The sequence below is a fragment of the Meles meles genome, chromosome 5 (assembly GCF_922984935.1).
Source record: "Meles meles chromosome 5, mMelMel3.1 paternal haplotype, whole genome shotgun sequence".
Classification (NCBI taxonomy): Eukaryota; Metazoa; Chordata; class Mammalia; order Carnivora; family Mustelidae; genus Meles; species Meles meles.
The window spans coordinates 66,326,667-66,343,658 of record NC_060070.1 but is presented as its reverse complement, the minus strand read 5'-3'; the positions used below and the strand labels follow the sequence as shown (position 1 = coordinate 66,343,658).

Sequence of the window (16,992 nt, the reverse complement as noted above, 5' to 3'; positions counted from 1 at the left end):
AATCACAGGTTTGAGAATCCTAGAGAACCCTAATAAGCAGGATTTAAACAAAAAACTGACATATCAAGGCATACCCATATTCAGACTGCTGGAAACCAAAGATTAAAAAGAAAATATTAAAGGCAGATAGAAAAAAGAAACACTACCCAGAAGCATTTAGATAAAAATTATAGAAGATTTCTTATCAGAAACTATGCAAGCCATAAGACAGAGGAAGGTCTTTTTAAAATACTAAATGAAGAATATAAAGAGGAAATAAAGGGGGCTTCTTTGTGGCTCAGTTGCTTAAGCGTCTGCCCTTGGCTCAGGTCATGATCCAGGGTCCTGGGATCCAGCCCCCTGTCAGGCTCCCTGCTCAGCAGGGAGTCTGCTTCTTCCTCTTCCTCTGCACCTCCCACTGCTCATGCTCTCTCTCATATGCTCTGCTCTCTTTCTCACAAATAAATAAATAAAATCATTTAAAAAAGAGGAAATTAAGTAAGCTTCAGACAAGTAAAAGCTGAGAGCATATCTGTGCTACAAGAAATGTCAGAAGAAATACATGCAGACCAAAATGAAAAGAAAGAGGCAGACAGAGGGAGGAAGGGAAGAAGGTAAGATGAAAGGAAGGAGAGAAGAAAGAAGAAGGGAAGGGAGGAAGGAAGAAAAAAAATAATAAAGTAATTGGAAATAGCAAAAATAAAGTAAATATACAAGACACTTTTTAATTTTTTCATTCTGAAAATTTTTGCCTAAAGCAAAAATAGTATCGTATGCAATGTATTTGCTTACAGCATATTGTAGAGTTCATAGTATATACAAAAGTAAAATGTATGACAATAATAAAATGAGGGGAAAATTGGAAGTACACTATTATGAAGTTACTACTATATATGAAATGATACAGTATTTGAAGGTAGTTTGTGATAAATTCAAGATGTTTTTTGTAAACCCTATGTTAACATTTAAGAAGTTTTAGAAAGAGAGCTATAACTATTAAGCCAGTCATGAAGATAATTATAAAAAATAACTACCTCAACATAATAAAACCCATCTAGAAAAACCTATAGCCAACATCATCGTCAGTAGTGAAAAACTGAAAGCTTTTCCTCTGAGATCATGAATAAGACAAGGTGCTTGCTTCCACCATTTCTATTAAACATAATACTGGAAGTTTTGGAGCAATCATTCAAAAGAAATGAAAAACACCTAAATTGGAAAAGAAGTAAAGTTAATCTCTCTTTGCCAAGGACACTATCTTATATGTGGGAAGCCTTTAAATCAAACTATTTTAACAATTATATAAATATAAATGGTCTAGGAGCTCCTGGCTGACTCAATTGGGTAGAGCATGTGACTAGGTATTAGGGTCATGAATTCAAGCCCCATGTTGCATGTAGAGCTTGATGAAGGAAAGAAAAGGAGAGAAAAGAAAAAGGAAAGGGAAAATGTAAATGGTCTAAACCTCCAAATTAGAAGACAGAGTAAATGTAGATATTTGAGGGACTTTAAAAAAACTCACTTTAAAAAATCCGGACTGAAAGGTCCAGATTTTATAACCTGTTGGATTTGGGATTCAAAGAAAAGGCTTTTGTTTCTTTTTTTTCTTTTTCTCTTAAAGATTTCATTTGTCAGAGAGAGTTTGCGTGCAAGGGATCAGAAGCAGGGGGAGTGGCAGGCAGAGCAGGCAGGGGGAGAAGCAGGCTCCCTGCTGAATAAGGAGCCAAATGCAAGACTTGGTCGCAAAACCCTGGGATTATGACCTGAACTGAAGGCAGCTACTCAACCAACTGAGCCACCCAGGCACCCCCAAAGAAGAGGCTTTTCTAACTCCCAAGATCTAGGTTCTTGTTACTTTCCACATAATATTTTCAGTTGCAGTTTTGTCTGTTCTTCTCCCTATAAATTTATCTTTAAAAATTTCTTCTTCTTTTTTCCCTTTTTAAAAGTTTTTTATTTATTTGAAAGAGAGAGAGTGAGAGAGCACAAGTAGGGAGGAGAGGCAGATGGCAAGGGAGAAGCAGAATCCCCTGCTAAGCAGGGACCCTCCAGTGTGGGTCTTGAACCCAGGAACCTGGGATGATGACCTGAGCCCAAGACAAACGCTTAACCGACTGAACCCTCAGACACTCCCTTCTTCTTTTTATTAAACTAAGATGATGACCTTAACCACTATCTTTGCATATCTAGTATGATGAACACTTTTTAACACAAACATTTGTATTCTTTGTAGTATTTACGTTTTTGCCAAGTAGCATTAAACTCCTTTGTAGGGAGATACAAGAGATCAAGTTTTTGATGCATGTCCCTATTTTTCTCTCACTTATTTTATCTCTGTTATCTATTCCAAACAAACTCTTCTATGACTTAATGGCTTAAACATCAATTTTCTTTGCCTTCCATTCTGTGAGTCAACAATTTGTGCTGGGCTCAGCCAAGCAGTTCTGTTGGTCTCCCCTGGGGTCCTTCATGTGACTCCAGTCACCTAGAGACTTAACTAGAGCTGGGTGGTCTAAGAAGCCCTCACTCAGGTGTCCAGGGTGCATTGCTGGTTGTCATCTTGAGTCATGTGTCTCCAAATGGGCCCAGGCTTCTTTACTTAGTGGTTATAGGTTTCCAACAAGGCAAGAGTAAAAGCTGCCAGGCATCTCCAGTACTAGACTTAGAAATTCACGCAGCAGTCCATCTGTTGCAAAGTAAGTCATGAGGCCAGCTCAGATTCAAAGAGTAAGAAAAATAGACTCCACTTCTTGATGGGAGTAGCTGCAAAGAATTTGTAACCATTTAAAATTTTTCACAATAACCTTTTGTTGGTATAGTTTGTAGTTTAAGTTATTTTTGACATTTATCCTTTAGTTTAACAATATGTGGTTAAGTTTGCTGATTACATTTTGATTTCACCCTTTGTCCATATTTTATTCTGTTAGAAAGTATCTTCCTCTCACCTTTGAGAAAGTACCTTTCCATCTGTTTTCAAAAACTTGTTGTCTCTTGTGATCTTAACAGCTGCTGGACTTTGCTGGTGTTACTTTAGGTCTTTGTGTCTTAATATATCCTCTATCTTAAAAGAGATTTATCTGAGTTCTTATATTTATAATTCCTTTTTTCTTTTTAGCTTCTTCTTTCTTAGAGATCTGAAAAATGAGATCCAAAAGCATTCTTATACCTCCTTTCTTCTTGACAGACGTAAGATCTTGTCTTTAAAGGTTTAAAACTTGACAAATAAGTATCTAGGGTCATTCTTTGAGGATAATTGCTGAGAAATGCTCTATCCCCTCTCTTGTTAACCAGGCTGAAGTTACCTTTCAGTTCTGAAAATATTTCTTTGATTTTTTTCCTCTGATCATGATTTGTACAGCCCTGGCATTTTCTCTTTTCTCTCCTGTTCTTATTATTTCTAAATCAGATACCGTTTTCCTGTTTTTAGGCATATGATTCTGGACCTGTAATATACCCATTTGTATAATTGGGATTTTCTGTATTAATATATTTTTAGAATTCCTGACTTTGTGTTCTGCAGTTATCAATTCTACTTCTTTGCATGCTCACTGATATTTAATTTAGTATTTATAATCTGGATATAGGTTTACATATTGTTACACATGCCTTTTGGGAGACAGTTATTTCTCTTTTAATCTCTTTTAAAGTAGATTAGTAATTCATTCTGAAATAGAATCTCTGTATGTTTAATAAAGTTGATCTTTTTTTCTCATGATGAAATTGGGAAATTAAATTCAGAAGAAAGAGAAAAGATTATCCATGGCGCTGCCACTTTAGAATCTCTGTTATACCACAATAATATGTTTCTTTTCAGTCTTTTTTTTAGAAATTTTTATTTGAAGTGTAACAACCTTGCTGGAAAATACACATTTTTAAAGTGAGCAGCTCAATAAGTTTTCAAGAAATGACCACACTTAACCATTCAGGTTAAGATATAGAACCCTACCAAATCCCAGAAAGTTTTCTCATGCTTCCTTCCACATATTGCCCCTCCCCAACTTTCCTAAAAGTAACTATTCTTCCAGTAGTTTCCATATATATATGCATATTTTTCATAGTTGTGGGACTCCTAAAATTCTTGGTAAATACAATCTTTAATGAGTGCATATCCTAGACTATCCATGCTAGGAACATGTATGCACTATAAAGATTTTTTTTTAAATAACGCAAAAAAAAATTGTATATTTTCATTTTGTTTCAATGGAAGACGCTTAGATTTGGCTTTGATTTAAACTCCACAGATGTGTTTTTAAAAGTATCTTTGACTTTGTTGACATTTGAGTAGAAAAAAATGTTAACAATATATATGTAATTGAAACATTATGTTATACACCTAAAACTAATGTAATGTTATATGTTAGTTAATCTCAATTAAAAAAAAAATTTTAAAGAAAAAAATTTTTTAAACATTTTATTTATTTATTTGACAGAGAGAGATCACAAGTAAGCAGAGAGGCAGGCAGAGAGAGAGGGGGAGAAGCAGGCTCCTGCTGAGTAGAGAGCCTAGTGCGGGGCTCAATCCCAGGACCCTGGCATCATGACCTGAGCCGAAGGCAGAGGCTTAACCCACTGAGCCACCAGGTGCCCCTAAAAGGAAATTTTTTAAAAATTAGGCATCTTTTAAAAATTCAGCTCATGTTTTTTTTTTTTTTTTTTTTTTTTTTTTTTTAAGATTTTATTTATTTATTTGACAGAGAGAGAGAGATCACAAGTAGGCAGAGAGGCAGGCAGAGAGAGAGGAGGAAGCAGGCTCCCCGTGGAGCAGAGAGCCCGACGCGGGGCTCGATCCCAGGACCCCGAGATCATGACCTGAGCCGAAGGCAGCGGCCTAATCCACTGAGCCACCCAGGCACCCCTCAGCTCATGTTTTGATTCAAATCTCTTTTCCCACAGTCTTAGATACCAGCTTTATGGGTTGACAGTGGAGAAAAATGTTTTGAAATTCTCAGTATGAAGTGGAAAATTCAATTTTAAAAGAAGACCAGCATTATTATTAGTTAAGATAAGTAAATCCTTTTCACCTTTTATATGAGGTGATATTTTCTGCTTCTGTCACGGACTAGCTTTAGAGCTGAAAAGAACATGTGCCAGAAGCATCCAGTGTCCTCAGACGTTGGTCTCTATTGTTTCCTCGTCAATGCTTTTAGAATTGTGTGATTTTTAGCTGAAAATTATATAACAAGGGCCTGTTTTCCCCCAGCTGTAAAACATTCCTAGGCTCAGATTGGTAGAACCTTGGTGCATCCCAAAGGCGGATGTGTTAACCTATTGCCTGCTGTGCTTCATGGACAACCCTTGCAGTAAGAACTTCCAGAATTACTGACTTCTTAGTCTCTGCTGCCTCAGCTCCCAATCCTGAATCACCCACTTTCTTACTCATTGTCATTGCTTCTTAGAAACCAAGGAAAAATGCTGATTTGGCACACTACAAATTAATTCTTCACAAAAATTTCATCTGGGCTCTTGGTCCTACTCAACTTACGTTTGCATTCATTTTGATTTTCTAGCCCATTCTTTATACCATCTTTTCTCAGCCTCCCACAATATCATTAACACTCTGGACACATAACCTCACTTGCTACTTCATTGTAAAAATAGACAAGAATGAATATTTTCTTCCATCTCTGTCACCTCGCAATAGTTATGTTCTATCTCTGTTTCTCCCCTTTCCAGTGGGTTCCTGATTTTCTCACTGGCTTCCTCATCTAGGTCTTTGCTTCCTCAGATATACACTGTGCTTTAGATGTTCAGCAAGTTCTGTTCTCTATTTTCAAAACTCACTTGACCTCATTGTCCTATCTCCCTACCAGCAAACTTGGCTTTTCTTCCACTATTAGGCACCAAGAATTAGTAGATTTGCCTGTTGTTTTTACTCTCTCAGAAACATTCTTTTTACACCCTTGTATCTGTCTCCCTTTCATCAGTCAATTGAAGTCAAGGCAGAAAGTCACCAGAAAACTCCTGAAAACCAAGTTAGCCTTTTTCCAGACTTCCTTCCTCTTTAACTATAGAATTTAGATTTGTTTAGGAAAAATCTTCTCATCCTATTGCTTTAATGCTAACTATACTAACCTCAGCTTTACCACTTTGCCAAATGTCTTCATCTTCAAGTTTCTTCCTTACCATCCATACAAAAGTAGACATCCTTTAATATCCAATTCAGTTAATTATATGCTAGTAATCCTTGTCCCATTTATCCAGTTGCATTTACTGTGTGGTTGCAATAGATGTCTTATTTTTCCTCCAGTATTCCTAACTGCTCAATTGATTTTATGATGGACCAGACCTGAGGAGTCATCCTAGTTTGCTTGTCTCCTAAATTCAAGTGGGCATCAAGTTTATAAATTTCTCCTCACCAGTATCTCCGAAATCTGGACCATTGCCTTCTAGTTCCCCTGCCTTAGATAAGCATTTATTAGCATCTCTGCCATGGTTGCTGCAGTAGTCTCCTAACTGGTCTCTAAACCCCTTTCATCATTCCACTGATTCTCAGCGCTGCTTCTGGGGAGAGCTTTCCACAATACAAATCTAATTTTGTTAGTTCTTGACCTGAAATCGTCAGTGGCTTCATTAAAAGTAGGAACAAGATGAGAATTACCATCTTCACTAGGATAATCAACATGGTTCTAAAAGGCATAGCCAATTAGTAATAGAAGAAAATAAAATGATACATAAATATCTTTAAAAGGTAGAAATACTGACAAAGGTATTCATATCAACTCCATATGATTGTCAGTGTTATAAACCAGAAAATCAACTTTAAACCTATTAAAAATTATGAGTTCAATAAGATCAGTAAAAATAAATGTGCAAAAATGAATACCATGTAGATGCCAGTAATCAGGTTAGAAAATAAAATGGTAACAATTACATTTGCATGGCAACAACTGTGTATGTATTTTTGTGTGATACACAGAGGAAAAATAATTTTTAATATGCAGAATTCTAGATAAATTATATGTCTTTAATAAGAGACTTTTTAAAATTTTTAAAATTATTTTTATTAACACATAATGTATTATTACCCCCAGGGGTATATGTCCTGTGAATCGCCATGTTTACACACTTCACAGCATTCACCATAGCACATACCCTCCCCAATGTCCATAACCCAACCACCTTCTCCCTAACCCCCTTCCCCCAGCAACCCTCAGTTTGTTTTGTGAGATTAAGAGTCTCTTATGGTTTGTCTCCTTCCCAATCCCATCTTGTTTAATTTTTTCTTTCCTTACCCCTCAAAACCCCCATGTTGCCTCTCAAATTTCTCATATCAGGGAGATCATATGATAATTATCTTTCTCTGATTGACTTATTTCGCTCAGTGTAATACCCTCTAGTTCCATCCATGTCGTTGCAAATGGCAAGATTTCATTTCTTTTGATGGCTGCATAGTATTCCATTGTATATATATACCACATCTTCTTTATCCATTCATCTGTTGATGGACATCTATGTTCTTTCTATAGTTTGGCTGTTATGGACATTGCTACTATAAACATTCGGGTGCACGTGCCCCTTCAGATTACTACCTTTGTATCTTTAAGATACCCAGTAGTGCGATTGCTGGGTCAAAGGGTAGGCCTATTTTCAACTTTTTGAGGAACCTCCATGCTGTTTTCCAGAGTGGTTGCACCAGCTTGCATTCCCGCCAATAGTCTAGGAGGGTTCCCCTTTCTCCACATCCTTGCCAGCATCTGTCGTTTCCTTACTTGTTAATTTTAGCCATTCTGACTGGTGGGAGGTGGTATCTCATTGTGGTTTTGATTTGTATTTCAATAAGGGACTTTTTAAAAATTAATTTGTTTGAGAGAGAATAAGCAGGAGGGGCAGAAGGAGAAGGAGAGAATTGCAAGTAGATTCCCTGCTGAGCAGGGAGCCAGAGGTGGGACTCAATCCCAGGACCCCAAGATCACAACCTGAGCCAAAATCAAGAATCAGATGCTTAACTGACTGAGCCACCCAGGTGCCCTGAGTCTGAATTTTTAATGTTGCTTTTAAGATTCACTATAATCTGTATTGCTTTCTAATTTTATTTCCCACCATCCCATGTAATCCCTCTGTTATATACCAATTATATTTTGTTATTTGTCATCTCCTTGTGTTTGCCACTATTTCTTTCACTCTTCCCCACTTCTGTGGGGACAAAGTATTTCTGCCTTTCAGAGTCCAGTACAAGTTCTTCTCTTCCTTCTCTCCATTTATTTTTTGCTTCAGTAATTATTTGAGTGCCAGCTCTGTGCCAGGAGATAGAGAGTAGATTAATACAAACTACCTGATAAATATGTACTCAATAAATATTGAATGAATGAATGAATGAATGAATGAAAAGGATGTTTAGTAATCAATCAACTCTTTCCTTACTTTTACTCAAAACTCCATAATCACTAACATAATAAGCCATATTCTTTATAGTCACTTCCTCCTGGAAGTTGGTTGAATAGGTAAAACCTGTTCTTGCTTTAGCCCGTAATTTAATACACTGCAACATAATAACTGGGCTGCCTTTTCCAAATTTAGACTTGACTGTTAGGGATTTCTTTCATTCTCTCTTCATCCTTCTGCCTGTTCCTCTTGTTCATTTTTACTAAAAAGGCCACATGTCATGCAGATAATTACAGTAAATTGAACAAATTTCCCAAGGGCAAAAACAGTTGTCTCCAAAATTGAGAGTGATAAGAAATTTCTATGCCATTTTTCAAGAAGCCTTCATTATATTTTTTAAAGAATTGACATAGCGAGAAATTCATATTTCTAATTAGTGTACTTTTCCTTAAAACAGGAATGTTTGTTTTGCTATTAAAAGTGAAAATGAAATAACTAAAAATCGAACTTATATGGAATTTTATCCTATTAGTTGTTGTTCACTACCTAGAAGATAGAAGATTTCAAAAATAGTAACAAGATTCTGTCAAGATTTATAAGTAAAGAAACGTAACATTTTGACAAACCATTTTTCCTATAATGTTGGTAACTTTAATTCTGAGTTTTAATAAAAAGATTTGCATTTTGATGTGAGATGAAAGGAAATTCAGAGAGCATAGGGATGACATGTACTACAGCAGAGGCGTGCAGGTTATAGAATACATTTTCCACTTGAATATCCTTGGACAGAAGAAGTAGAGTTCTGCTCTGTGGTATCCACGTGCACAGTCACGGTCAGGGGAGAGGGTCAAACAAGGTAGGCCTTGGCAGCCAGCCCTCAAGAAACCCTAGATGGGAGTTAGGCACAAGTAAGAGAAAAAGCCTGTCTCCAAAGATTAAGGGTTTCACCTGAGGAGTTACAGAGCAATTTAGTTGTTTTAAAGCTAGAACTTTTAGGTCTTTGTTTATTCTTATTCTTATTTATTTGTTTATTCTTATTCTTATTTATTCTACTGCCTAGAGCACTTTCCTTCTCTCCAGTGGCTGTCCCCCACCCCTTCCTCCCCTCCAAGCAATAGCAGCACCAAATGCTGTCTGGCGGAGGCATCCTTCTCCTTTAAGCCACAGGTTAGATGATATCCACTTTCCTCACATTTGGTTATAGTGACCCCCTACTTCTTTGGGCCTTATAATTCTTCTGTCATTGGCCATATTTCTCTGCATTGTGGCTGTCTATTTATCCATCTCTTTGCTGGACTCTAGATCTGTGGGGTCAGACACCAGCACCATCTTGTTTACTGTAGTATCCTCCACATGCTTCTGACAGAAGATATACTCGACAAATATTTGTTAAATAAATGGATGAATATGAATATGCATTATATATATGAATTATGTTTTAGATAGCTTTGTAGTGCAGAGGAATGTTGGACTAAGAGCTTCTGGGATAGAAAAGAAGGCTCCCTGTGAAATCTCTTTAAATAACATTCGTGACGCTCAGCAATCCCATATATTCCGCATTCCCATATATTCCCCATTCCCGTACAACTTGTTGCCCTCACCTAGGTCGCTGACTCACACCTGACCAGGTGCTCCTTACCATGGGTGAGACCCTACTCCAGAAAATCTTTGGAGGAGGAAAACCACTACTCATATCTGGATTCACCTACTCACTCATTCATTCATTCAACAGTATTTACTGAAGGTTTACTATACAAAACATGAGAATACAGGTTTAACCAAGATGTGTAATTGCTGAAAATCCTATTCAGGTTTAATTACACAAAAATGTTTACATCCATATGTGCATGTTGTTAGAAAACAGAAAGCATATTACCCAGTATGCTCTCATTTTCTCCCTAGTTACCATAAAGCCCAGAGCCTGATTTATTCTCTAAGTGTTGTGATGTGCTCAGCTCTGATGCCTGAAAGCTTTTGCTCCATTTGTTCCCTTTAAAACAGATATTTTCCCCTGAATCTGTATTTATTTGGCCCTGTGCATTAATCTATAAACCACTTAAGCCCATTTAGAACTCAGCAGGGTGCAAATACCAAATTAAAAAAAAAATAAATCAACTATTGGTTTTAACCATAGCTTACACAGCCTACATGATTAATAAAATTTTCTTATGTGTTTTATGTAGAAATTCTGGCTACTCCCTCACACAGAACAGGATCAGGAAGCTACACAAGCTTTGGGGGCAGGAATGCTTCAGGAAGGGCTACTGTTGTTCTCTGGAGATGGTTCAGTCATGTGTTTTTTTTTTCTGAGTCCTCCCCCCAATTCACTATCTTCTACTACACATCGGCACACCAGATTTGAAACTTTTATTTCAAATAAATGTGAAACTATGGCATAAGATGTTTATTTTTAAAACAGTCGCATGAAGAATGACTTTTTATCTCTTGTAAAACCACTCTTTTAGCACTGAATGACTTTTATAATGGAAGCATATTATATATTTCTTTTATAATCAGGGATGTGCTAGGAAAAACTTGATCTCTTCTGATGAACTGGTAAACTGATTGTGATATTTGCATTTCTTACATTATTGTTTGCTTTTTTTTTTTTTTTTAACCTTTGCTGCCGGGAGATGTAGAGCTCAATTTCATGCCCAATTTTAGCAATTATTCTTCACTTTTTTTCCCTAGTATAATTATCTGCCCATTCTCTCCATTTCGTGTTTGTTCTTTTAAATGAAATGGCTTTTCTGTTACTGTGTCATCTCCTGTGAGAAAGCAAGGGTTATTTTGTTCCACAGAAATACTGATTTCCCTGTTGAAATAAATAAGCTATATCCCTGGATGGGGAGCCATGTTAAAGGATGATTTTCAAAATAGCGATCATGACTCTTACATAAGTGTGTCATGAACATAATGAACATAAATCCAGGATTTATGTAACTCATGAAAGATTTTATAACTAATTCCGACGAACCAAAAAAAAGAAACAGGCAATCCCTGAAGGCTGAAATGAATTTACCTCATGGGGGCAGAACTGGGCAATAGCCACAGGGCTGTAAAATGTAATATTTGGAATGATTTCTGAGGGACAAGGGGAAGCGTCAGTTGCATCTCAACAGGATGACATTCCTTTGCAACTTTAATGGGTGAGAATCATTTGATTACTATCAGTTTTCTATAACTTACAGAGTTGTAAAATAATCCGGTCAAAGACAGGGAAAGGCATAGACCCCCACAGAATGAGGTAACCCTGTGGGGCCCTAGGACAGTGCCAGCATTTCACTGACACAACACCCAGCAGTCTTTTTGCTGATGGCAGTCTTTCAGTTTTTCCTGACAGCAAGGTCACGGGCAAAGAAGTGAGTCCCTGTGTGGGAGACTGAAACTGAGAAAGAGGATCTTCCATAGATGAGAAAGGAGACACTCTATTATCTCTTCTCCTTCTCCATCCTGAGTCTGGCCTTGAGTCTTCGTAGCTAGGAGTGTATTCCTGCAGATGGGACAGAAAGATGGCTTTTGTCGTGAAGAAGTAGGAGAGGAGCTAGGAAAGATTCCTCGCTTTGTTTGACCCGCTGAAGAATGAGTCTGTCTCATCCTCAGAAGGAGATTGTTTATTTTCATGCCATTCACTATACTTCTCTTTCAGTCTTTTTGTTGACGTTTATTTTTAAAGTCTTTTTTTTTTTTTAATGTCTTTCAGACTGGCCTCAGATGGGTAGTAGGGGTACATTAAGATAGAGCCTTGTGTTTACTCTCAACCACAGAATTAAGTGGGAAGCAGAGCCTGCAGAGGCCCTAGAGCCCTGCCCACCACTGCCAGGGACCACACCACCATCTTTCCTTACCAGGAAGTCCACTGTGCCTATCTTGGAGAGTCAGGCACCTCTCTGTTAGTTTCGTAGAGGGCTTTACGTCTTACCTTATTATTATTTTTTTTTATCGTAAGCTTTTCTAAACTTGTGGCACTAGCCAGAGTTTAGTTAATGAGTTGATGAAAAAATACTATTTGCGTTAATTTGAATCAACTATTCATAATTACATATCGTTGCCGTTTGAGATCTTCTTGGTTTTACCAGTTAATTCATAGATTTTGAACATTTGTTGATTCATTGGCCTAGATACTTGTTAGTTATTTAAGTTCTGAGTAAATAACATATGGAAAGATCTAGCACTTGGAAAAAATATACACAGATGAGACAGGGGTAAATTAATATAATCTTTGTGTCCCATGATATAAACACTTTCAAAGGCAGGATTAGGCAGATAATGAATGTCAGTTTGCCTTAATGAGGCACTTTTTTCTGGTGAACAGACTCAACTGATTCTGGTTCTGGCTCCAGCTCTGCTGCTTCAGTATGAATATGAGAAACCGTTATTCTCTGCAGTCTTAGTCTGCAAAATACATTCTTCGAGCTAATACTTATTGAGTCATTACTATGTTGTAGCAAGACAGGGTCTGTGCCTTCAAGGAGCCGAAGACACACATGTCAATAAATAAGTACAGCCGAATAGCCTAGGTGCTGTGAATGACTTCATAGAGGGAGTGATGCTAGCCCGGTTCTTCAGAGAGAGGTATCCTCTCCAGGCAGAACAAGGTGAGGGGGATAGAGGCAGGGAGGGAGAAGAGAGGTGACTCAGGGAAGGGGATCGGTGAAAGGACAAGAGCACAGAGGCATGAACGAGAGGCGGGGAGTGAGCCCCGTGCAGTAAGAAACAAAGAAGTAGGTAGCAATCAGATCTTGAAGAGTCTGGTGTTTAACGCTTACGTCTCTACTGCCCTCTCAGTGTGGATTGTGATCTAAAATACTGTTAGCGAGTGATAAGGAGTTAATGTGTTCAGATCAATATGAGTGGTTCTTATACACGGTGACAGCCCGATAATTTGACTGTGCACTAAGACTATGAGTTCCTTTGTGAAACCCTGAGCCTTTTTAACCATTACAGGTAGGAAATAGAGTGCAAATAATTTCAGTCAAAATCTCTCATGCCACTTCATCCTTCATGTCACTGTCTATATTTTGGTTTTTTTTTTTATTGTGAAAAATTTCACACATATTAAAAGTTAATAGAATAGGATAATGAACTTCTTCCCTTACCCAACTTCAACGATTATCAACATCCTTGTTTTATTTATCCCTCTACTCATGCCCCACCTCCATTCAGTTACTATTATTAGTGTCTTTATTATTCTTACTAGATTTAGGTATCAGTTATATACATCCAAATGTATAAGTCTTAGATCTGTGTTTTGATAGACAGGTACACTGTGCAATCTACACCCATCACAATATAGAACATTTGTCTCTTCCTCCAAACTTCTCTTCTGTCTCTGTCCAGCCTCCCCCTAGTCCCACCTCAACCTCCAGCTGAAGAAACAAGACAAAACACTGCCCTGTTTGTTTATTTTTTAATCTTAGATTAAGTTTCAACTGTTTTCAAACATATATGATGGAATATATAACTTGGAAACAAGTTACTCTTGTTTTTGGCTTCTTTCACTCAATGTAATGTCTGTGAGAGTCATCCCTGTTGTTGAGCGTATTGATAGCGCCCTCTGCGTGTTGCTCTGTAATGCTCTGCCGCAGGAATTTATTACAGTTTGTTACCTTCTCTTGTCCAGGGAGATTTTGGTTGTTTCGGGGTTGTGCTATGGTGGATGACGTTGCTGTGAGCATTCTTGCTATGCATTGTTACATAAAGCCATTTTCATTTGTCTAGGATAAACCTCTAGAATCTAAAACTCAGTGGAATCACTGAGTTTAAAGATAGGTATATGATTAACTTCATAGAAACAGCCAGTTTCCCAAAGTGGTTGTAGCAGCTGCGTATGCAAGTTACAGCTGCCCGGCATCCCTGCTGACATTTGATACCGTCTGCCCTTGATTTTAGCCCTTCTCCTGAGTCTGTGGCCGTATGGTATTTATTTGCGTTTCCCTGGTGCCTAATGATGTTGAATATTTTATTTTTTTTATCTGTTTATTGGTCATATATCTTTTTCTGTCTGTTAGTAAAGGCTTTTGCCTGTTTTTAATTTCGTTGTCTTTTCATTATTGAGTTACAGTTCTTTATATTTTATTCTGGATACATGTTGTCAGATGCATTGGTTTTGGGAGCATTTCCTCCCATTCTGTGTCTTACCTATTTATTTTCTTAATGGTGTCTTTTGAGGAGCAAAAGTTTCATTTTCAATTGCACCTAGCAAATTTTTGTGCTTTCTGTGTCCTGTCTAAAAAATCTTCACCTATCTTCAGATTGAGAATATATTCTATGTTTTCTTCTCAAAGTTTTATATCTTTAGCTTTTAGATTTAGGTTCATGGCTCATCTCCCTGAAATTACTTTTTGTTTCTGGTGTGAAGTTGGGGCTGAGGATCATTTTTTCCCCCATATGGATAATCCATTTCTAGCATTATTAGTTGTAAAGACCTCCTTTTCCTGTTGAATTGTTTTGGTACATTGGATGAAAAGTGTGGGGTCTATTCCTGAACTCTGTTCTGTTCCTTGATCTACTTGTATATCCTTATACCAACATTGCACTGTTTTGATTACTACAATTTTATGGTTAGTCTTGAATCAGGTAGTAAGTATAAGTACATTTTTGCTGTTCATTTTCAAGATTCTTTAGGCTATTCTAGGTCCTGGGCATTTTCACATAAACTTTAAAAGTCACCTTGTCCATTTTCATTAAAAAGTCTGCTGAGATCATGAATTACTTATAAATTTTGTGGGGGAGAATTAAATTTGGAACATTATTGAAGCTTTGAACATATTTCCTCATTTATTTAGCCTCTTCAATTTCTCTGAGCAGTGTTTTTGTTTATAGTGTGGCTGTTTTGCATGTCTTTTATTAAATGTGTTACTAAAGGGGCACCTGGGTGGCTCAGTGGGTTAAAGCCTCTGCCTTCGGCTCAGGTCATGATCCCAGAGTCTTGGGATCGAGCCCCGCATTGGGCTCTCTGCTCCGCGGAGAGCCTGCTTCCTCCTCTCTCTCTGCCTGCCTCTCTGCCTACTTGTAATCTCTGTCTGTCAAACAAATAAATAAAATATTAAAAAAGTAAATGTGTTACTAAGTACTTTGTTATTTGATACAATTGATTTTATTTTTTTAAGATTTTATTTATTTATTTGATGGGCGTGGGGGAAGGGAGGAGAGCATAAGTAGGGGGAGTTGGAAGAGGAAGAAGCAGGGTTGATCCCAGGACTCCGTGATCATGACCTGAGCTGAAGGCAGACCCTTAACTAACTGAGCCACCCAGGTGCCCCTACACTTGATTTTATATATTAATCTTGGACTCTGAGACATTGCTATACTCACAAACCTTTTAACACCCAGTTCCTGAGCACCATGGCCTTTCCTCCCTTCATGTTTTTATGACTTTTTAGATTTGAATGTCTTTGTCACCCATGTCCGCCCCTAAAGAGGGCCAGGGTGAATACCACAGCATTTCTTAAGACTTCTGACACCACCCAACTTGGATTCAGATAGTCCCTCCTCTGAGAGTCTCTATTAGAGCACTTCCCACCACAGGTCTTGAACAAACCATTCTGTGAAGGCAAGAGCTATACTTTATCTCCTTTCTATCCCCACCATATCTAGCATGGTGCCTTGGTTCCCAGTTTTTTCAACATTTATCTTGAGACATATAGGGATGATGTAGTTCTGGGGTGAGGTGCGACTGTGTGAGGTCATGGTGAGGCAGGAAATCCTTGCAGGCAATTTCCATCATTTGGAAACTATCCCTGAAGTGTATCCTTAAGAGGGAAAGTACACCTTCTTCCTATTTAAAATAACATTGACGTGTGTGATCTGCTTCCACTCTCAATGACTTCAGCTTTTGCTGCCGACCTTGAATGTTTGTAAATTATGCTTCTTACTCCCTTTTTGTTTTCTAGGTGGCTGATTGTGCTTGGGATGAAACAATAAAGATATATGATCCTGTTTGCCTTACTATGCCTGCTTGAGATGGACTCCCCCAGTCAGAAACAAAGGAGACTGCCTGAGAGCTACTTAACAGGAAATAAATTAACTATTGATAACGTAGATATTACGCTTTTATGAACTATTCAGATTTCAAATTTTAAAAATTTACCCTGGAATCATTTTAAGGCTGATAAAGACTTGGGTCCACAATTTAAGCCTGGTACATAAGCCATATTTCTTAAAATCCCAAGGAATAATTGATGTTCTAGTACCTCTTGTAGTGTTGATTGAAATGTGATCTCTGTATTGTGAAATGGATTAAAATATGGGAGATCTCTAGATTACATTGATAGTGGTATATTTCATTTTTAATTTGTCATTTTTGATGTAAAATATAATCACTACTTTTGGTAAAAATTAAAATAAACTATATCTCTTGATTACTTATGATTTTATGACATCCTAGCAAGGTTGCTTTTTCTAATATTGTGTGTGTGTGTGTGTGTGTGTGTGTGTATATATATATGAATACAATACTATTTATAATATAGAGGTATCTGTGGTTCAGTAACAGGGCTGTAATATAGATTTGATTTATTCAGCAGTGTTTACTGAGCATCTGCTATGTTCTGAATGAGATTATCTCAAGGACTGGTGGCATGTTTTAAGAACATGGAATGCTATGAGTTAAAAGTTTCCATGTTTTTTACATTTATTCATATCTTTTTAGATGTTACAACCTCACCCTTATTTCTCTCTTCCTACTTC

The 16,992-nt window shown here is 37.4% G+C and overlaps 1 protein-coding gene across 2 annotated transcripts in view; it reads left to right on the top strand.

Annotated features, from left to right (window-relative positions):
• The window catches only part of PEX7 (peroxisomal biogenesis factor 7), a 98,951-nt gene extending 82,277 nt beyond the window's left edge, over positions 1 to 16,674 (top strand). For both annotated transcript variants that reach the window (XM_046004093.1, XM_046004092.1), the window contains one exon: positions 16,197 to 16,674. In XM_046004093.1, the coding sequence (XP_045860049.1) occupies positions 16,197 to 16,265 (69 nt within the window). In that variant the 3' untranslated portion in view covers positions 16,266 to 16,674. The remainder of the gene's footprint in view (positions 1 to 16,196) is intronic.
• Positions 16,675 to 16,992: the final 318 nt, after the last annotated feature.